Here is a 23,541-nt window from a genome sequence, read left to right on the forward strand (position 1 = left end):
ATTCTATGTTTATTCTATTTTTAATTTATTTACCTTGAACTCTATCCTGTTTTTTTTTTTTTTTTAAATAATTTCATTAATTTTGTAATAATTTGAATAATAATAATAATACAAAATTATTATTATTCCATTTTTTGTATTTAATTTAAATAATTTTGTTTAAAATTAAAAAGAAACATCTTTTTCAATGAATTGGTAGAAATGAAAAACAGGATTTTTAATTTTAATAGGGAAAATTATTGAAATATTTTCAAAATCAAATTGTATAAAAAAAAACGTGATACAAACAAACAAAATTAAAAAAAATAATAATAATAATTATATGGGTTCGCAAAAAAGTATATTAAATACTACATCATATCCACTTGAACTTTTGGCTATAAACCAAATTTTCGTCTAGATTTTATTTCTGATAAACGATGTTTTTTTTTCTTCTACTTTTTTTCTTTTTTTGTTTGTCTTTTTTTTTTTTTTTTAAATATTTCAAACGAAGACGAAAATTACAAACACAAATTAGGAGAGATATGCCGGTTGGTTTTATTTTTTTATTTTTTTTATTTTCCTTTCCCCCATTTGTTTTTTTTTATTTTTTTATTTTTTTTTACTTAAATTCTGTGATCTTATGCATTCGTCGAGACTTTCTCATGTGGTAAATCGTTTTACGTATTATACTCTTTTTATTGTATGTATAATATCAATTATATACAAATTTTTAAAATTACCTTCAGCGTTTAATTCCTAATCACGTGCTACGATTCGATTTTACATATTTATTTATAATATTTATAATATTTATATATATATAATATATATAATGACGTGTGTAATCAATATTTCAATTTTCCATTAGTTCATTTGAATTTTATAAACATTTTTCTCTTAGTTGTGTAATTGTCTTTCACGTTGATAAACAAATCATTGATAAATTATATTTATATCTTTGACCAATAATTATATTTACAATATTACATTTTAGTTTTATGCAAAAATGTGCAATACAACAAGATAGAAGAAAAAACAATAATATCATCTGATTTGTTTAAATCAACACGAAAGACAAGACACTCCATGTGATTTTTTTCTCTCTCAAAAAAACATTTGTATTTGTATTATTTAAATTTGGTTTTTTTTTGTTCTTCCTCAATTAAACAATGATATACAATTGTTTTCTTCTCTCGTAGTCACAGTGATCGGGGGTAAAACGCTGCTGATTTTTTTTTAGTCATCCCTTGTTTTTTTTCTTCTTTTTCTTCCATAATTTAAATATACCTAAATTATTTTCTAATAAGAGTACGCTTTCCTATCGTTTTCCATTTTTTTATTTGTTTTTTTCTTTTTTTTTGGGTTTTTTTTTTGTTCTAAAAGTTATTTCCCCTCCGATGATTTTTTTCACGTATTTTATTTTTATCTTTTTTTCTTCTCATTTATCCCTCGTTTTTGGCAGTATTATTATTATTAATTATTATTATTATTATTATTATAATTATAATAATTATTTTTATTATTATTTTATTTATAATATTTAAATATTATTATTATTATTATTATTCTTATCATTATTACACGATCGATCATTAGATTTCGATTTATGTAATAATAAATTTAATAGTCGATTTGTTGATCTCAAAATATCGAGATCGTATGCCGTTGTGCTTTTATATTTTTTTTATTTTTTTATTTTAAATAAAACATTAGAACAAATAAATAAATAAATAAATATATAAATAAATTAGTAAACAATTAATTATTATAATTACATATCGATGAGAGTAAAATTGATTTTCAGTACTGACGGCAGTTGTTCGACTTTTATTTTAGTTTATTTTTTATTTTAATTTTTTTTTTTTTTGTTCATTTCACGAGATAATAAAAACGATTAATTATTTATTTAAACTTATTCATTTCTTCTTCTTCTTCTTCTTATTATTATTATTATTTTTTTTTCTTACTTCACATTGCTCCGATAATTCGTTCTGGTACGAGTGTATGTGTGTGATCATTATTTACCCAATAAGAGTAATTATCATTTGTCAGTCTATTTGTAAATGTGAAACAGCGAAAAAACAAAATGATGAAAATATGTACTTATGTACAAATATGTAATTTACAATCGGATTACATCGGATAACGCGTATTAGATAAAGATATGCTGTTTTTAATTTACACCAAACGAAAATTTCTCAATCTCTCTCAATCTCTCTCTCTCAATCTCTCTCTCTCTCTCTCTCTCTCACTCTCTCACGAGTCATCTAATTCTAAACGAATTCAAATCCCACTTTTTTTCTTATATTTTTTAATCATTTTTGTTTTGTTTTCTTCATCAAAATCCATCATCGTTCGAATGATTTCAGGAGTTGTTTTTTTTTTTTTTTTTTTTTTTTTACAGCATTACGCGTAATTTTTTTATTTATTTATTTCTTTTTTGTTATAATTTTTATAAGTCCGATTTAATCCACGCGTTTAATTTTCTTCTTCTTCTTTTTTTTTTTCTTTTTTTTTTCAATTCGCGTTAGAAAAACGCAATTTTACATTTACGATGCGATTATTATGTACAAAGTTTTCTTTTCTTTTATTTTATTTTTTTTATTTTATTTTTTTCTTTCTTGAGTCCTTTTCTTTATTTTATTTTTTTTTTTTTTTTAAGAGAAACCTGCAAAGCCATGAAATATATCGTAGGACTTTGCATAAAAATCTAGGCGCGACTGTTGGAAAATGAATTCTAGGTAAAATATTTACCAGGTGTGTATCATCCGTGTAAATGTCTCTCTCTCTCTCTCTCTCTCTTTCTGTAAATATGTATGTGTGTGTGTGTGTGTAGGTGTGTATTTTTCGAGGAATAATAACACTGACAAAAATATCAATCCTCGGTAGTGAATTTCGACCCTTTAAAATTAGAAACCTGTTGTTGGTTACTAACCCGTGTTCCCATAGGACGAAATAGTTCAAACGAATTTACACGAATTTTTAAAAAGATTCAAATTTCATCCTGTCACGAAGGTGGTGTCTTTTTTTTTTTTTCTTTTTTTCCTACTACAATTTTATAATGGCAGATTAGACTTTTTTTTTTTTCTTTTCGTATTTCACTGACTACAAATTTGTTTCTTCGGCAGTTGGTCGTAAAGTATATTTTTTCTTTTTTTTTTTTTAAATATTTCTGATTATTTTTTTAAAGGTAGAAAACAGTCGTTCGTTATTTGGCATAATCGACGTCAACTATTGACATATATTTATATAAATATTGTTAATAATTAAACGACGATGACAAATATACGTTTCTCATTTTTTACGCGCACAATTACATTTTTTCATCTCTTTTTTTTTTTTTTTTAAATATCGCATGAAATTGTTAGTGTTTTTCAAAAAAAGAGATTTCATAAAATCCGAGCCGAATTTAATCGATAGGCCCCATTTTTTATTTTTTTATTTTATTTTATCGAGAGTAATTGTTCATTGGATGGATCCGTGGTGGTAATGGTGGTGGTGGTGGTGGTGGTGGTTGTACGTATTGATAAGAGATAAGAAACTCCTAGAGTCAAACTCTTAGTTCTTCCATGATTTGTGTTTGATGATTGTGTCCTTTTTTCAATGTTCCAGCTGCCGACATTGCCAGACTTTCCTGTTGCAATTGATTAGGACTAATAATTAAATTTTGCGTTGGTTTTCCTGGTTTAGTATTTTTAGGAGGTGGTGGTGGCATCGGCACGTGACAACTATTGTTTTGCAGATCAGCAAATTCGGGTGGTGGTATGTGTTGTATGTGATGTCTCTCAGCATTTTTAGTTTCCAATTCGCCGCATATATTGTTAGGCATTTGTCCATTTTCTTGACGTTTCTTCGAACAACTGTGTTGATTACTTTTGTCACGTTGATAATAAACACCGGCAAATATTAAAACGTTTAAAATGAGAAGACTGCAACCGATTGCAATCGTCACACTTAGGGCAGTCGAGTAAGCTGCAAAACCGTCTTCCGGTTGACCTGTCGAATCTTCGAAAGCCAATTCGCTTGGTATTGCAGTTGAACCATTTTGTGGCCTATCAACGATCGTAACTTCTGATGTAGTTGTACGTGCAGTTGTTGGAACTCTTTGGATGAATCTCGGTGGTACCTGAAATGTTTAAAAATATCACACGTTCATTATTCAACATTTTTCTTATAAATACAATGATAAATATATTTGCAAATGAATGTACCTGTTCAGCATCTAAAAGATGATGCGACCTGGGAACATCATCGGTACCAGGTTTATGAAGATCGGGCACGAGATTCAACCAAAATGAAAGTCTATGTGCCCTGTAATGGTTCTTCAACTTTGACTTGAGTTCTGTAACACGAAACGAGACTATTTTTAATGCTTGTCGTTGGTCATCGAACAATAGGTGGAAGGACTCTTTGCAAATGAAAAAAAAAAAAAAAGAAAAGATGGTTCCCTTTTCCCTTCCTTTGAAAGTTAGAACACACTCGGTTGGAACCACCTCAACGATGAATGCAAATTTCATGGGAACGTGAGGGGTAATTAATTATTGTCGTTGAACGATCTCGTGTGTTGCACTCGTTGGCAACGTTCACCTAGCATTCACCGAGCTTCAAACTTTGAAACTTCGACTTACTCCTGGTTGTAGTACGAAGGGTCGGACGAATTGGTAAGGGTCGGGCTTACTGTTAGAGGAAATGAGAGGAAGAGGAGGAAGACAAATGTGAACCTAGGAATAACGTATGTTACTACAAACGTGGAATGCGTGTTACCAATGAACAAATGCTTTATTGTTCCCTATCAGTTAGTTGACTTCACTCAACGAGTGGTGTTTTCATTTTCATTTAAAACAATTCTAAAAACATGTTCTAGCATTTAAGTGAATATTTAACTTACCTATACTGAGATATTTTTTGTGTACCGCTTCATAAGCTGTCCAATCAATGTTCTTGACCTTCGTACGGTCTGGTCTCGATCCTATCGAACCAGGATCGAGTGTACCCTCGTTAGGATTACTGCGAATACGAATGAAAATATTTGTTTAGTTTAGTTTTGAAATATAAAAAAGTATTGCGATGTAATAAGCTTAAGAAAATTGTTTCTAGTTTCCTCGTCTAGTTTTAAATTTGTAAATCGATACGACATTGAAATGTGTGAACATATGTGTGTGTGTGTGTGTGTGTGTGTGTGAACGTACCCAGTACGAGCGAAATTCGTCAGGTACAAAATAACGCTTTCGGATAAAGCGATTTCCGCTCTGGTGTAATTTTTCGGCCAATGTGCCAAGCCCCCCATTAAAGGTGCTCCAAAAAAATATGGCAACTCTTCGCCGTGTATACAGCCAGGTCTCTGTAAAGGAAAAGTGAAAACTCGTTAAAATGTTTGTAAAAAGAAAAAAATCAAATAAAATATCGTAGAACACGTTTAAATGGTAAAAGCTGAAACGTTTGGACACCTATGTGGTGCCAAACAACCATCTCTCTCTTTCTCTCTCTCTCTCTCTCTCTCTCTCGATCAATCGTTTTTTCCCTTAGAAACATTTTCAAATATTTTGTCAAAATAATTTTCAATCTCTATGCACACCACCACTCACCAACCCACCCACTTTTTTTTTTGTCAACTATTTTTATTTATTTACAGTACCATATCGTCGTATCTGTAATAATTTTTGTATTTATTTATTTATTTTGTTTATTGGATCGTTGTTAATAATTTAATTTGGAAATATGATGGAAAATAATTGATCAAATTTTTATAAATATCTATATATAAAAATTACGTGTTACGTTATTTGTCCGCAATGGACTCCTAAACAACTGAACCGATTTTAATCAAATTTTGCACACTGTATGCAGTTTCATTCAACTTGAAAGATAGGATAGTTAATATCTCAATTTATAATTGCAATATTATTTTATTGCGAATCGGACTGATTGTGAGCCACAGCAACGCGTGACGAGGCACCCCTAGTATTATATAGGGTGAGAAATGAATATATTTTTGTTCTCTCTCTCTCTCTCTCTCTCTCTCTTAGTAAAATTTTGCCATCATCTTTCACAAGCGACACTCATTTTTTTTTCTTCTTTTTCTTTTTTTTTTTTTTATATATTTTTGGATTACGTGTCACGCAGAGAGAAAACGTTTGGGCGAGCGTTATCGATCCTTCTTCTCGTTCGAGAATTAATTCGAGACTCTAGCGAATACTTTCGAGCTTGTCTGCCAAACCGCACAGTCGATCAATCATCGCTGTCATCTTGCAAGGTCTAATATCGAAAAGAAAAAGGAATGGAACGTATAAGAAATAGAAGAAGAAGAAGAAGAAGAAGAAGAAGTAGAAAGAAAAGAGAAAAGGTAGTAGAGAGGACAAAGTGGAGGACTAAGAAAAAATAAAAAAGGAAAAAGAAAAGAATAGAAAAAAAAAAGCAACGATAAATACAAAACTTTCCCCTATATATATACATGTAGCATTCTTTTTGTTATTTTATTCTTAAACAGTGATTAAAGAAGAAGAAAAGAATAATTCAAAGCTAAGAAAAGAATAGAAAAAAAAAAAAAAGAAAAAAGGAAATTAAATGCACTCTTTTGTAGTTGTGTTGGAGAATTGCAGTGTACAAAACGAAAGATGAAGTTTGTGACAATGAGGAGGGATACGAGGATAGGAGGAGGAGGAGGAGGAGGAGGAGGAGGATTGGGTTGGGTTGAGAAAAGTCGTCGAAAAAACTACGCCATTCGTATTCCGAATAAGGTAAGAAAGTTTTTTACAAAACCGATTGGGGGTAGGAACAATTATTGGGTCAGGAAGAAGTAAAAGGAATTGTGAAAGGATGCAAAAGGGGTGAACTTTCGTCTCACCTTTTTTTTGATTGTAAACGTATAAACCAGTTTTGTTTTAAGTTAGAAGGGTTGTTGTTGTTGTTGGTGGTAGTGATGGTGGTGGTGGTGGTGGTGGTGGTGGTGGTGGTTGGTTGGTTGGTTGGTTCTTGTTGAGAATGAAATAGAGAAAAAAATAAAGTAAAAGGGATGGGGTTTAATACGTTTTCATTTAAAGGGGGTATGTTTGGCTGATGCAACGACAACAACAACGAACGACGATGAAGACTACGAAGACGACGACGACGACGATGTTCCACCTTTTCGAATGGACGAAAGCCAAAGCTATTCTCATGCAAAGTAGAATAATATAAGATAGTGTTTGTTTCAAAAGCAAAATGGCGTCTAGGAAATAAATGCTACCAGTTATAACGAGAATAGAGACAGAGAGAGAGAGAGAGAGAGTCTTAGTGTTGTTAATCGGAAAAAAAGAAAGTAAAAGAAAAAAAATACGAGAATTAACGTAGTTTTGTTCGTGGAGAACTTCAAATTCACTTTTGTTGTGTAGAGTTTCATGAAATTTATTCACACATTGCCAATTAGAAATAAAAGATCATTTATTTGTAATAGAAACAATTGATTTGATTAGTCAATTTAATATACTATGCAATATATAATATACTAAATATAGTACTAGTATAATTAAATATAGTACTAATATAATACTTAATATATTAAAATATGCAATTTGGTTAATTGCATATTTTATTACTTTTTATTTGGTTATTTGCATTTAACCAAATTGAATATTTTTAGTATATTTATTTATTATTATACTTAGTATAATTTATTAATTTATAATAGTATATTTAAATATATTATTATAATTAATCGTATAGCATAATTTAGTATATTTATTAGTTCGAGATTTGGATAAGATAATAATAATAAAAAAAGAAGCAGAGTGTAAAGTGTAACGATATTAAAACTGGTGTATATGAAGTGAAATAAAGGTAACTTAAAGTAGCCTAGTATAGATTGAAAATGATGATAAGCAAAAGAAGAGAATAATATTCGAGAGTCTTGAATAGGTAAGAATAAATGAAATGCAGAGAATAAAGGAAATTCCAGCTGGGAGGAATAATCATCGCTAAGGTGGGAATCGCGTATCGGAGAATCTTGGAAAAGCCGAGGTATCGTTCGTTGGTTGGTTGGTTGGTTGGTTGGCTGGTTGGTTGGTTGGGCCGGTGCACCATAGTTTCGGTATCGTAAATAAAACCGAAACTTTCAAAACCAAGGGGGCTTATTCTCTTCTCTACGTTCAATTATGTAACTACAACACCACCACTACTACCACTACCACTACCTCTGTACCAGTTTCCTTTCTAATTCGGGTTTTGCTGGAAGAAAAGCTGAAATGTATAATACTGAGAGAAACACATACACACAGAGAAAGAGAGAGAGAGAGAGAAAGACCCTAAGTAAATACGTAGTGTCTTCTATTTCTTCTTCTTCTTCTTCTTTTCATTGGTTGTATTCGACACTACTACCTTGCCCACCCCTTTTTAAGGGATGAGTATGTTTCCCCTTTCGTTTGATATAACAAACGAAAAGGAAACAAGATAACGATGAGAAAGAGAAATCGATTGAGAGAGGTGAGAAAACGAACCTACTTTTTTTTCAATTGGAACAAAACAAAAAAGAAAAGAAAATAAAAACAATAAGAAATTGCAATAAAAATCGTCAAATGTTTAATTTAGGATTATTTAATATAGATAATCAATTTATAATAATATTCCCTGTTGTGTACGCATGCACAACCTTCGAAATAACATATAAACATAGTTGAATAAATGAAACTTGCATAGCGATCAACGTGTCAGTTCGAAGGTAAATTCCGAGGAAGAAGGTACTCCGATCATATACTAGGTGTTTTTAAACAACAATACACACTTTTTTTGATTAATTAACCATGTTTTTTAATACTCTATTGAACTCTAGTAATATTTAATATTGTTTTTACTAAATTATCATTTTTTTTTAAAGGTTCCTGTACACTGATGATTTTTTATTCTACAAGATACGACATCGATACATTTATTTTGAATTTGCATTAATATTAAAACATTTCTGATCATCAACAGATCATTATTGATGAATTAATTATTTGAGATGACCTTTTAAAATTTATCTACTGGTTTAATTTCTTTTCTTTTTCTTTCTTTTTGTTTTTTTTTAGCAATCTCATTTTCATCAATGTACAGGTTTCGTTCGAATAAATGAATTTATATTTCAATTTATCTACCTGCGGATAGTCTCCGAATTTAGTTTGATAGTCGAAAACGTATAGATAGGAATTTCGATGAGATTGGCTGTGAAGATCTGCAGTTCTCGTAGCCGGGGCCACTGTATTAGCATCTCCAAGTGCTTCTAGTGTTTCGTCTCTGAAAAATTCATGGATAGAATTTTCGTTAAATTTCTTAAAGGTGCGGGAATTATCCTGTCAAACAAGAACTTGTGTGATAAGTTTCCTTTTTTTATTTATCAAGTGAAAACATCTTTAGAATGGGGCTGATTTGAAAAACGACAGTTCTCTCGAATAAAATTATAATCAATTTTCTAATCTTTTATTATTTTTACGACGATTATTAAATGTTTAACATTTGAATAATTTATTTTTCATTTAAGATATTAAATATTATTGTAACAATATTTATAAACTAATTATAAAATTAAATGTAAATTTTTATAGTTTTATATAAAAAAAGCAACGCCTGTAGAAATGCAACCCTCCAGACACACTTTGAAAATACTGCTTGCGAGCGCCATCTCCTGAGACGGAATTTTTTTGCACTCCAAACTGTTTATACACGCGTGTATGACGGGTTGCCTATCTTTCGGGCAGAAAAAACATTCCGTCCCAGGGTTGCATCTTTACAGGCGCACATTTTCATATAATTATTAAATAAATAATTACAAAGAGAGTAAAAATAATCTTATAATTTATAATTTATAATTAATAATATATTTTTCTGAGATTTGTTTTATTATATAGGATTGAAGGAATAGTTTATAATTAAAATATAAAATAATAAACAAACCTTATATTAACCGGATGCTGAACTGGTCTTTCCCAATCCGTGTATTCGTTAATAATTGTTGCTAAAATTTCTGGTTGATGATAGGTATAAGTATTGCGTACGAATTCACGAAGGATTTTGGTTCTTCTGTCAGCTTCAATACCGTACTGAGCGTCATCCGCAGTTAATGAAAAATACGCTTCTGAACGTACAACACCTACCATCAAATCGTACCTGTAAAAAAAGAAAAGAAAAACAACAAACTACAATGAATATTAAAATATAAATAATATATATATATATATTTTAAATATAAATTATAACAAATGTACAGGTGTGGAATATACGTTTAGTGTATAACTTAAATATTTATAAATAACTTTTAACAATTTTGTTTCATTTATAACAGAACGTTGAACAATCGTCGAAAGTGTTTCATTTTTACAAAGATACTTTTTTTCAAACAACTAACTTAAGTGAATGTATGTATGTGTGTTTGTGTGTGTGCGTGTACACACGTTTGAGATTGTTATTTTCTCTTTTAAATAATAATAATAATAATAACATTAATAATAATGAAAAAGGGTGAAAAACAAAAGTGTGTTAATTAGTTCGAACTACGAAGCCGTACACGTAGGTTTTTGTCGTTGGATTATGAAAAATAAAAAAATAAAACAAACGTACGAAAAAGGGGGGATTAAAAAAATAATACCAAAAAAAAAAAAAATAAAAAGAAGCATGAGAAAAAAAGAAAATTTGGTACATTTTGAACGTGATTACGTTCGTTAAACGACCAAATTAAGAAACGAGCTTACTTCAGAAAGGAGAATGGCCAAGAGGTACTACTTTGCATTGCGATAATTTAACATTCATCCTTATGCGGCCAGCCACTTAGGTGGCAATTCAGTAACATTAACGAGTGTCTTCGTATTATGAGGTAAAAGTCAAAGGTTGCCAAGTAACATTTCCGCCACAATTCTTCTCTTTTTTTTTTCTTTTACATTTTTTTTTTTGTTAAAGGATTCAAAACGAATTATTATTATCCTACAAGTTTTTATCTTACGTTAATTTGCACTTTGTTTTATTAAACAAATTAAAAAGTGACATCTTTTAACAAAACACAAATTTCAAATATGATCCTTGTTATAATTATTTTTTTTTATTATTAGAAAAAAATTGTTAACTAAATTTCAATTAAATGTTAAATACAATAGACACTTAATTGGATTTTTAATACAAAATGGGTTGAAAATGTTCCTGTTTGATCATAGGAATTAATTGACATTTCCTTTTCTTTTTACAACCTAATTATATTTTTAAAAAAAAAATTACATTTATTATTAAAATTAAACCAGGAACTTTTTCTAATTGTAGAATATTTAATAAAATTGGTAATACAAAATGGGTTGAAAATTTTCCTGTTTGATCATAGAAATTAATTGACATTTCCTTTTCTTTTACAACTTAATTATATTTTAAATAAATAATACATTAATTATATTAAAATCAACACAGAACCCAATCCCCTATTTTCTAACTGTACAACATTTAATAAAATATTATACATAAAAGTATTAAAGAAAGAAAAATGTCGAGTTAATCGATGGAGGCTTGGGATGGCAAAAATTTGCCTTTCAGTTTTATGGATTAGATCGAAATGATGAAAGGGGAGACAAAAAAAGGGTGGTACCTTGAAAGCTTTGCTATGACATCTTTTCTCAATAAAATGTTGTTCAACGTGTTTATCGTATCCACTTGTAAAGTGAAGTCTTGATCCTCGGGATCACCTGGATCGATGACAACACCGTCTATGCTTGGTCCAAAGGCTGGGGCAAATTCCAGACCCTTCACAGGGACCGATATCAAAGTGTTCAATGGTACGTCCCTGAGACATCGTAAAAGCGCTTGTGGATCACCAGCAACCTGTCGAAAAGGATTTCTCTTTGTTTTTATCAAACTTTTTCAGTCGGAAAGGACACATCGCTTTTTATGCAATTTTCAGAATCTCTCTCTCTCTCTCTCTCTTTCTCTCTCTTTTTCACCATTTTTTTTTGTTTTTTTCGTAAAAAAAACTTTCCACTGCGATGATGGACGCTGAACGAAATTTAGGACGAGCTTAAATTCGTACGTAGCTTTTATATATATATAAAAAAAAAGGAAAAAAGAAGAAAAAAAGGATCTAAAAATAACATTGAATTTCTTTTTTTCTTTTCTTGTATTAGTAAATAATTTTCTACAGGTTTGATAAATCATTGAATTATTTAGAAATGTTTTTATTTCAAAATTGTTGCAAAATATTAATCTCAATATTTGACAATTTTTTTTTTTCACATTTGAAACTTTAAAATTAATAAAAAAAAAAATACTTTGATTTAAGTGAAAATAATATCATGTCGCGTATAATATTGATTCGTACTACTTAAAAAGAAAATTCAAGCCTATACATACAATTGAGATAATATATTTTACGTAATGTTTTTGTTATATTTGTTTATAAAAAATGATTTCTTTTTTTTTTTTTAGTTTTGATTACTTTCTATTTCTACGTTCTTGTATTTAAGTTCTTTTTTTCTTTTTTAAATTAATTACTCGCATCTCTCCAAATTTTCACTGAACTTACAACAGTTCAAGACTCAACGTTGAAAATCTGTGTCATCGTTGTGTCTGTGTATAAATGAATGTATGTGTGTATTTAAAGCAACGACGAATCAAGTCCAAGTATTAACCAAATTTATTTGACCCTTCAAAAATCAAATTAGATCTAGAAAAAAAAGTTTGAGCAAACAAATGTTTCAGAAAAAAAGAAAAAGAATTCATTTTCTACACAGCTACGATTATTAACTAAATTTAGAAAAAAAAAAATAACTTTGTAGACGTTCAGAGAGAGAGAGGGGGGATGGTTCCATTTTAGGGTTTTATCAAAGCTTAATCCGCTACTGGTGTAAAGAAAAAGTATCAGAGTGTGTGTGTCGATGAACAAAAATGTTGAAACTAGGGCGTCGAAAAAAAGAAAACAAAACACGAAGAAAAAAAAAATAGACTCGAAAACTCAGAGAGTAGGACTACTACTACCACCACCTTTATAAATCTTTGTAAGGGATGCAACAACAAGTAAGGGTTATACACACCTAGGTGAAAAGTAAGTACGCTAGTGTAATTTCCAAGAGACTGGCAAATATTGGCCCTTCGAATTGGAGAAAAATTTTTCCTCCTAAACTTCGAGTTTTCGGATGTTTTCTGACCGGAAGGAGAACTTATTTACGAGAATGAAAAAAAAAAAAAAACGCGAAGGTTTTTCTCGTGCATGCAAGATGACCGTTTTCATGAGATATTTTTCTTTTTTTTTTTTTTTTACTACGAATACAAAAAAAAATGCACTCGAATCTTCCTTCGTGTGTGCGATTAGCAAAGTATGGAAAAGTAAAAAAGAAAACTGAACGTCATTTTTTTATTTATTATTATTATTATAACTTTAATGATTTGACTTGATTTGTCAGAATGATTTTTTTTTTGAATGAGAAAATTTCTTGTGTTGAGTATTCATAGGCAGTTGTGTGTTCAGTGATAGAATTTAAAATAAACACCCTGTAGAACAAAATATAATATCGAATTTTTACTTAGGAATAAAGTCACTTATATGTTATATTTAATATTTTAAAATGTACTATTGTTTTTTTTTTTTTTTTTTTAGATATTTTTCAATATTTTCTAGGTTGGTATGACAGGTAGAATTTCTAAAAATTCAATAAATGCCAACAAAAAAATATGTTCCTTTAGTCACCGTATTTAAAATCAACTTGGAATTAGGAATAATTCGAGTTTGATTTTTTCGAAGAAAAGTGTTCAGCGATCAAATTAAAAGTGTACAATTGTTTTTGAAATATTTTAAAAAATATTTTCTAGATTGGTACGAGAGATAGAATTCTCTAAAAAATTCAATAAACACAAAAAACAGTCGGTTTTCTCAGTCACAATATTTAAAATCAAAATGAAATTAAGAATAATTCGTGTTTGATTTTTGGAATAAAAAGGTGAAAGGTTATATTTTTCTGAAATACGAGAATGAGAGAATGAGAGAGTGGGAATGAGGGAGTGAGTGAGAGAGGGTTGGAGGGTTGGAGGGTTGAGATGAGAGATCGTCATCGAGATAGAATTTTGGTGTGCGAAGGTTGGACTATGCCGACATTCGATTGCGGCAAACCTCCGTCTACGTCAAGTTGGATTTCCAGGGGCAATTACCGAGACGGCGTTAAAGCAATTCATTTGCGTACACTCGAATTAAAGTCAATCGGCAACTGTGGCGTTCAGATACTAACTGAATTTCACCGATCGTGATCGTATAAGGAAAGGGTCACCACCCATGGTCTACTCAACCAATTCAAAACCATTTTAGTTTACCTTTATGCATCATATTTTAGTTCACAAAATATGTTGCGTGAAAAAGTTTGTGCTGATTTTGACAAAAGATTGAATCTCAACACATTTAATATTTATTTAATAAATTATTTATAAGTGTTCATTCTGTTGCACAAAATTATTTCTCCATCTTTAGGGGTAACTTCCAAATTGGTAAATTGGTAAATTGGTAAAAAAAAACTTGATGCAACTTACTGAAAATCGGCACGAAACTTTTCAGATAAACCAACACTATATATATATATATATATATATATTATTTTTTATTAAAATATTAAATAAAATATATATATATTCTATTAAAGGGGGTTCTAAGTTTAATTAATTCGTCAATATATAATTTTGAAACGTTATTATACGTGCATATTCATTTATTATTTTCCTGAGATATTATTTATGTTTGTATTTTATTTTTAAATTATTACTTCATAATTTAACATTAAACGAGAATATCACTTTTCATCGAATTATATTATTGTAAAACAACGTTGAAATCGATGAGGTATAGAAAATGAAAACAAAATAATATATCAAATATGGTTTTATTTTTTTAACATATATTTTCCAATGAAGTAATAGTATGGTTCAAAATTGTTTTATTTTCGATATTTAAACAACAAAAACAAAAAATTCAAAGAAGAAACAAAGTTCATTTTCTTTTGCTTGTATTTATTAAAAAATGCAAAAGAAGAAGTGGGTAGTACTCACCGACGAGCAATTCAGATGTTTGGCAACTTGCATAGCGTAATTAGCAGCCCCTCTTACTAGCGCCCAGGGCGAGAGAGCGCTACCTGACATCAAAACTCCACGATGAAAAAGGAGCCCTGTTTGTGTATATTTTCAAAACATATGTATTATATTATAACCAGTTTTTTTGTTTTTGTTATATGGTATTATTCGTCAAATTTTTTTAAATATACATCACATTATAATATCATCTTTTATATAAAACAACAAGTAAACACACTGGGTAAGATTTTATTCAATCTCAGATACCAAAATTACAAATTAAAAATACTATGAGTGTTTTTTTCTTTACACTAAACATATCAATGTAGAAAAATTGATAAGTGTTGTGTTAATTATTTCATTTGATGGTTTGATTGATTTGAACTATTATTTTTTTAAAGTGTGTGTGCTATGTTAATTTGAATAACAAACTCACCCTGTATATTTTAATTCTTGTTATTGCTTTTAGATAAATTAAATATTAAATTAAATATTTCATATATATAATAATATAAATATAAGATATTTAATTAATTTATTTTTAATGTCAATTGTTAATTTAAATAACAACTCGTTTCCTTTATTTTTTCCTTCTAATTCTTACACAAATTTGTTTGTCTTTTTTTTTACATTATTTCTGAATTTTGTTATTCAATATCTGTTAATGGATGTGAATGTCGATTAAGAACGAGTACTTGGTGAACATTGTTGAACGTTAAAAAGCGTATAGATCCCATATACCATAGATCGAAAGAATAAATTGTCTGTTAATGGCCCATCCGTCGGTTTTTATCGTCAATTGCTTACGCATGATATCGATATAGAGACTATCGATTTGTTCACACGAATACCAATATACATTTACATATATATATATATATCATCAATAAGAGGAATGACACATACACACATATATATAGACACACATTACACAAAGTTGCTTTTAATTATTCGTATTACATTTGCGTGCTAACCGATATATTCGTTGCCTTCGAACGATTCTCCCAGACTCTAATATTCATAACACCATTACAATAATTACGATCGATGATACGCCATTAACATTTTCACATTTATCCATTTTAATAATAATTCAAATCTAGGATTTCTATTATACAACTTATGTCCAAAACTATTAACCCATTACTCCTTACAATATCAAAATACAACAAAAAACTAATCAATGAAATTAATTGTAACAATGATAAGTATTCCATACTAAAATTATTTTTACAACAATTTTATATCAATTATTATTAATTTCAAATAAAAAATAGTGTGAAGAACAAGGTAGATTCTGAAGTTGCAGATATTAATAAAAAAAAAAGACATTGTAAAATGTGTCCCCCTCCCCAAAAATAGGATCCATTTGTGAGTAATGGGATTGAAGTATTATTTTAAGTTAAATGTCAAAGAAGATATGAATTTGAAAATAGATGCAATTGAATTCTGACGATCTATTTGGATCATTTTCATCTAATCGTGATAGAAAAAGGTGTTTTTTTTTATTTTTTTTATTAGTAATTACTTACCGTCAGGTACAGCCTGACTAGTCATGAGAAAATTGACGCATGCAGCACCAGTACCATGGCCCACTAACGTCACGTTTCCAGGATCACCCCCAAAATAGCCTATGTTCTCCTGTACCCAGTGTAACGCTGCGATTTGATCCATTAGCCCGTAATTTGCCGGCGACCGTAAGTGCGAATCTGTGTTGGCATTTAGAAAGCCTGTAATCAAAACAAACCGGCTTACGGTTAGTCCACTTCGTATAAGCGTATTCGTAGCTCGGTATAACCTCTTTACCATCATCCCACAGTTAAATCATCCATGAATTAACATTGCACAATTGTCAGAAAATTATTACTTACTATTTGATTAAATGATATTGCTATTTCAATTTCAATCAAATATCGATGAATATTATTTAACCATTTCATCAATACCAAATTCGTATATTATTTTAACAGTAATTTGTTTCAAACCACGACAAACATGATTATGTAGATTATTGTAACAGTTTACAATCAATTATTTAATTATTTATGTACGTAAAATTTTGTAATAATTGTTTTTCTGCCTGAACGATAGGCAACCCGTCATACAAGCGTGTATGAACAGTTTTGACTGGAAAAAAATTCTGTCTCAGTAGATGTCGCTCGTAAGCAACATTTTCAAAGTGTGTCTGGAGGGTTGCATACAAACAGGCGCCGCACATTTTTATTAATTAAATGAATAATTACAAATTAAAAATACAAATAATATTAGAATAATAAATTATCCTCGAAATTTGTTCATTTGAAGATTTCACTTCTAATTTGTGTGATATGCACACATGTTTTTATTTAATAATTTGGTTTAATACACATTTGTTAGAAATAACATAATTACATTTAACATAAAAAGAATAATCGTATTTTTGTGAGAGTTAGTAAAAATGTGAAATGCAAGAAAAATCTTGTCTTTTGAAATGTATAAGAAATATATTTCAAATCTCAATATTGTTTCTTCGTTCAATAACGTTTCTATATTCCTGTTTATCTCACGAATCGTGTTTCTACAAAAATATACAAGCATTGGTGCTGATCACTTATTCAGAATTTATAAGTTATCAGCTGCTTGCATGTATCTCTCTTTCTCTCTCTAGTTTTCCCCTAGGTTGCAGTAAAAAAGAAAAAAAAAAATAATAATTTAACAAGTATTTGTTCTACATTTTTGGTTTTGTTTATAAAATAAATTGTGATATTTCTTTTTTTTTTTTTTTCGTTTACGAGTTTCTAGTCAAATGGCAGCTGTGGGGTTGATATTAGAACAATTTCTTTTTCGTTTTCTTCAGTTGCAAGAGAATGAAGTTGAATTGTTTTTATATGGAAAAAAGAGAGTTGAGAATAAATAAAAAAACAAAAAACAAAAAATATAAAAACTAGAAAGAAGTCATAGAGAGGAATGTAAAAACAATAGGTCACATTCAATTTGATATTCCACATGCGACATATCTGTCATGGCACGTTACTGTCTTATTTTCTATTCTTCCCGTTATTTTCCTAGAAAAAAAAAAAAAAGAAAAAAAGGAAAGGAAAAAAAAATTGCTGAAGCTTTCTCACTTAAATTTTCAATTTAAGTTTTTCCACTAAAGCGAGACTACCAACAGAAAATATATATATATATACAGGGTTTTTTGAAGGTAGGATGGATATCTGCTTTTCCAACTAAAAAGAGAAAACGCGTCTCGCTTTGCTATTTGCTTTTGAGGAGTAACATTTCGATGCTATGCATTTCTACTACTAACTTTGTTTTATTTTTTTTTTTTATCAATCGATAAACAACAAGACAAACATTTTGTATTTTATCGCAGAAAAGAACAAAAAAGGATACTCAAATTTGAATTAGAAATAAAGATAGTTGACGTATTAAATAAATACGAATGAATTTCAGCAATGTAGATAAAAATATATTATTTATTATAGATAGAAGATACAAGATAGTATTTTGTAGGATAGATAGATAGTTTATATTTTTATGTAATTCCATAAAATGAGAATAACAGGATATTGAAATAAAGATGGATGGTGTTATACACCATGATAAACTTTAGTTCTTTCGTTCGAGAAGATCGAAGATCGAGTAGTTTTCGCATAAATAAAAAGTAAAGTATATTTTTTATTATTAGTTTTACAAAAAAAAAAAATATAAAAAAAGACCAATGAAGTATATACGTAAGTACCCATAATTATAAAAGTGGTTCTAAGTTAAAATATCTTTTGGTTAAATTGTAACTTATAATACAAAATAATGTCATGTTTCTCAATTGTTCAACTTTGGTAATTTTTTAAACATATTTATATTTAATTTAAAGCTATAAAACCTATATGGTCTTTTTAAGTAAGTATTAAAGAAGTCTCAAAAAAATGTTGAAGTAAATCTATGCAATAGTTTCTTTTTTTATAACAATTTTTCTTGTCTGGGTCCAGAGGACCCGGGTGTTGTAAGCGTGTGTGTACACAGAGAGGTGTGATAAGCAAGGATTAATTATATTAAACAAAATACAGTTAAGTTGTGTAATTTTTTTGTATTATAAGATTAAATTAATATTTTAAATAATATTGAAATGAATAAAACATTATTAAACAATTAAGTTTTAACAATAACATTGAATGAATTTCGTTTAGAAATAATGTGGTGTTGAATTAACTGATAAACACATTTTTTGTTTGTTTTCGTTATAATATATATATTCCTGTAAATATCTTTAGAAGGATATAATAAGCACTTACCGAGAATTCCTAGTCTGTAGTTTATGGTAACTACAACAACACCACCATAACTCGCCAAGACGCTACCATCGTAAGGATTGCCGCTGCTCCACTCGTAGCTTTCACCATGAACGAACACGATCACAGGATATCTCCTTCCACCACCATCCCTTGCACCGGCTGCGAACGATAAAATTATCTTATGATCGATCGACGTATATTACGTATATTTCTTAACATACACATCTATTCTATACTTACATAAACTTACATATATACACACAAGAGATATGCATAAACGAAAGACTTTTGACAGCTTATGTTTAAGGTCTTTTAAATTTATCTTTTTTTTTTTTGTATTATTTCAATATTTTTTGATCATGTGTCTCATATTTTGTCGATTAATATTTTAATGTGTTAACTGTATAAATCAATTGCCTTAATGTGTGTGCAATTATTTTTTTTTTTAAATATTAACGAATTTCACATAAAATTATTTACACTAAATTTTTGGTACTTTTAAACTTGTGGATACTTATTTATTTATATTTTGTGGCTTAATATTTTAACGTATTAATTATATAAATTAATTGCATAATGTGTGTGCAATTATTTTTAAAAATATTAACGAATAATATTTTTATATTAATATTTTAATATCAAATTATTTACTAAATTTTTGGTACTTTCAAACTTGCAAATGCTTTTATTTATATTTTTTAGCTTAACATTTTAACGTTTGAATTATATAAATTAATTGCATAATGTGTGTGCAATTATTTTTAAAAATATTAACGAATTTCATATAAAATAATTTACATAAAACTTTTGATACTTTAAAGCTTGTTTGTGAATACTTTTATCTATAAATAATAAAATACGAGGATTACTTTTGAAATCCAAAGGTTTTGGTAGTTAAAAAAAGGACTTTTTATTATTTTTACAAAATTCTTTCAAAATATTATTTATGCGAAGTGAATATTATGATACGTTTCGTGTTTACTTTTACAACGTTTATCCTCGCGTTAAAGGCATTTTCCCATTTTTAGTTTAATCTCTGTGTATTTTCAGAACAGCTAAGGTAAATTTCAAATGCATAAAACTAGTTTTAGTTTACGTGAGAAAGAGAGAGAGAGAGAGAGAGAGAGAGGTGTGTACATATTAATTTTGCGTGTAATTTTCGAAGTCTCCAAAAATAACCCAGTGGCACGTACTTCGATATGTGAAAAAAAATATTCCTTAAATGTAATAAAATTATTAAATTAATTTATAAAAAATAATCATTAAAATATATATCATATTTTCACATTGAAAAAGAATAGAAAAGAAAGGAAATAAATGTTAGCGATTATAATTCAGAATTTCCAACAATATAATAATAATAATAATAATAATAATAATAATAATAATAAGGGATGAATATATATTTCAAAGTATGGGGTAGATAGGAAGGAAAATAAAGAAGAAAAGAAAAGAAAAGAATAGAATAGAATAGAATAGAAAAGAAAAGAAAAGAAAAGGAATGAGAAGGAAAACTACAATGATGACCAATCAATAATGCTAATTAATAAAAACGGGGGATGGTGGGGGTGGGGGGGGGGTTGATCTTCTAATGAGATGAAAAAAAAAAACTAAGAAAAAAATTTGGACATATTTTAATTTGTAACAAAATGAAACGATGATCGTTAGACGAGGAGAATGAAAATTTCGATCGTTCGTTCGTTCGTTCGTTCGTTCGAAATTTAAGATAAAGATAGATAGATAGATAGATAGATAGATAGATAGATAGATAGATAGATAAATAGATAAAGGAGAGGAAAACGAGAGGATACATTATTTCGACGTCGAATAAATTTACAAGGCTGATGTCAATATTTGACGCAGAGAGTGTAAACAATTTTGCTCGTGACAACGAGATTCGATGGACTTTACATATTCATAAAGCGACCACCTATGGACAGATAGCGAGATATCTATGCGTGTGTATATGTAAAACGTTGCATACGTATGTATGTGAATATTCACGGACTTAGATTGTTCATATTTTTGGGATTGGTATTCCTATATTGTAGATTGCAACATACATGCATGTATTAGTTATGTATTCCTGCATTTCTATATATATATATAATATACTAGGGGTGCCCCACCACACGTTGCTGTAGCTCACAATCAGTCCAATACACACGTATTTAAGTCAACGAATTACTTTATACCACCATCTGTTAGAATCTTATCGAATTAACCGAGACAATCATGACTCTTTGTTAATAAACAAATAATTGCGATTATAAATTGAGATATATACTATTCTATCTTTCAAGTTGAATGAAACTGCATACAGTGTGTAAAATTTTATTCAAATCGGTTCACTAGTTTAAGAGTTCGTTGCGGACAAACAACGTGACACACGTAATTTATATATATTAAGAAGATAAGATATTCTTTAGTATACAGAATGATGCGATAATTCATATGAATGTATGTTTTATCTTTGTTTTTATTTTTAATATTTTTAATATGAAATTATTTGCTTTTGGGGGTTTAATATTAGATAACAATATATATATATGTATGAAATGAAAAGTTATCTCATTCGTGTAATATTTATCGACTTATTCTACACACGTCGCTTTTTTCTAGACCACGTTTCTCTACGTAATATTTCTTTTCTTATTATTTATACGAGAAAGAGGAAAAGATATATATATATATAGAGAGAGAGATAGAGATAGAGAGAGAGAGAGAGAGAGAGAGAGAGAGAGAGAGAGAGAGAGAGAGGAAAGTGTATACACTCATATATTTGTAACTTTTCGTTGTAGGATGATATAAACGGGCGTTAACATGTATCATCTTTCGCATGAAAAGAATTATACGAGTAACCATGAACACAGTTTTTATTATTAAGTTAGAAAAATACATATTATGTCATTTTCTAATGTTACGTATCATCTTTTTCTGTTTCTAAAAACAACAGATAATTACCTGTCTATATTTATTGATAAAAAAAAAACAAAATGAAAAGAAAACAAAATTAGACAGATTTGCAATTTATTCAAAGTGTCAAATTTATTGATAAAACAAAAATAAAAAAAATAGGCAAATTGCAACTAATAGAAAAGTCAACAACCCTTTCTTAATTCGCAGTGTCATATTTATTAGTAAAAAAAATGAGAAAGAAACTAAACAAATTGCAACGAAATAGAAAAGTCAATAATCCTTTTCTTAATTCGCATATTCTTTTTCCTTTTTTTTTTTTTTTTTTTTTTTAAAGATTTTCGATAAGATTAGAAAAGATTTGTAAGAGTTTAGCAAAAGCATAGAAAACTCGTGTTCCACTTTCTTATCATAATTGTCTATCGTTTGAAACCTTTATGATCTGCAAATGCCATCCAATCTTTGTACGATTACTCTTGCAAAAGATAGATTGAACGAATTAAGGGAACACGAATGGGTTTTCTTAGCAAGCTCTTTTCCCTTTATCTCTATATTTACTTCTTCAATTCGGCACATATGGTTTAGCAAAAGCTATGCGAGTAGCATAAATTTAATAGTCAATTCAAAAGAGAAGAAGAGACCAACTAACCTTCATCAACCAGTTTGACTTTCTCTCTCTCTCTCTTTCTCTCTCTCTTTATAAAGTCTCTCTTTCATTTACATTTACTGTCACCTATGAAAATGTAACTTCACTTGTGTCACATTCCTATTGATGTTACCATCATTTATCATTTTATTAACAAATTATATTCGAATTTTTGATTTATTCACTTGCAAACCTTTTTTTTATTTATATTCAATCGTCCTTCAATTTCATTTTTTATTTTCTTGTTGTTGTTGTTGTTTTCACTTTCATTCATTTTTATTTTATTTTTCCCCTTTTCTCTCTTTCTATCTTTCTGTCAATTATTTATATCCATCAGGATTTAACACAAAAAACAAATACAAACTGGTGATGATTTGTTTTTTTGATACGCTATTGCATAAAACGTCATTTCATTAAAATGTCACATTATATCATGTTACTTCAATGCATCAATGTAAATATAATAATACAGAAGTAAAATAGGAAGCATACACACACATACACACGTTCAATAAAGTGTACTTTCTATCAATACAAATAAAAGAAGATACACATACATGTATACATTTAATTCTAAAACTTAACATGGTTTACAGATTTGGAATGTATTTGGCATTGAATGAAACTCATTGAAGAAAGCGTCGACAGAAAATGTTTGTAACGTTCATAGAAAGAAGGAATGAAAGAAAGTTGAGA

The 23,541-nt window shown here is 28.8% G+C and overlaps 1 protein-coding gene across 1 annotated transcript in view; it reads right to left on the reverse strand.

The window, feature by feature from the left end:
* Window positions 1–657: 657 nt before the first annotated feature.
* Nlg3 (Neuroligin 3) overlaps window positions 658–23,541 on the reverse strand; it is a 159,707-nt gene continuing 136,823 nt past the window's right edge. Inside the window, exons 2-11 of the mRNA XM_015329675.2 lie at window positions 19,284–19,442; window positions 16,542–16,739; window positions 14,989–15,104; window positions 11,555–11,787; window positions 9,886–10,098; window positions 9,090–9,228; window positions 5,172–5,323; window positions 4,871–4,989; window positions 4,194–4,324; window positions 658–4,108 (exon numbers count right to left, since the gene is read on the reverse strand). Of these exons, the coding sequence (XP_015185161.1) occupies window positions 3,533–4,108; window positions 4,194–4,324; window positions 4,871–4,989; window positions 5,172–5,323; window positions 9,090–9,228; window positions 9,886–10,098; window positions 11,555–11,787; window positions 14,989–15,104; window positions 16,542–16,739; window positions 19,284–19,442 (2,036 nt within the window). The 3' untranslated portion in view covers window positions 658–3,532. The remainder of the gene's footprint in view (window positions 4,109–4,193; window positions 4,325–4,870; window positions 4,990–5,171; window positions 5,324–9,089; window positions 9,229–9,885; window positions 10,099–11,554; window positions 11,788–14,988; window positions 15,105–16,541; window positions 16,740–19,283; window positions 19,443–23,541) is intronic.

Source organism: Polistes dominula, unplaced genomic scaffold (genome assembly GCF_049000335.1).
Source record: "Polistes dominula isolate Pdom_NZ unplaced genomic scaffold, Pdom_raw_medaka contig_80, whole genome shotgun sequence".
Lineage (NCBI taxonomy): Eukaryota > Metazoa > Arthropoda > Insecta > Hymenoptera > Vespidae > Polistes > Polistes dominula.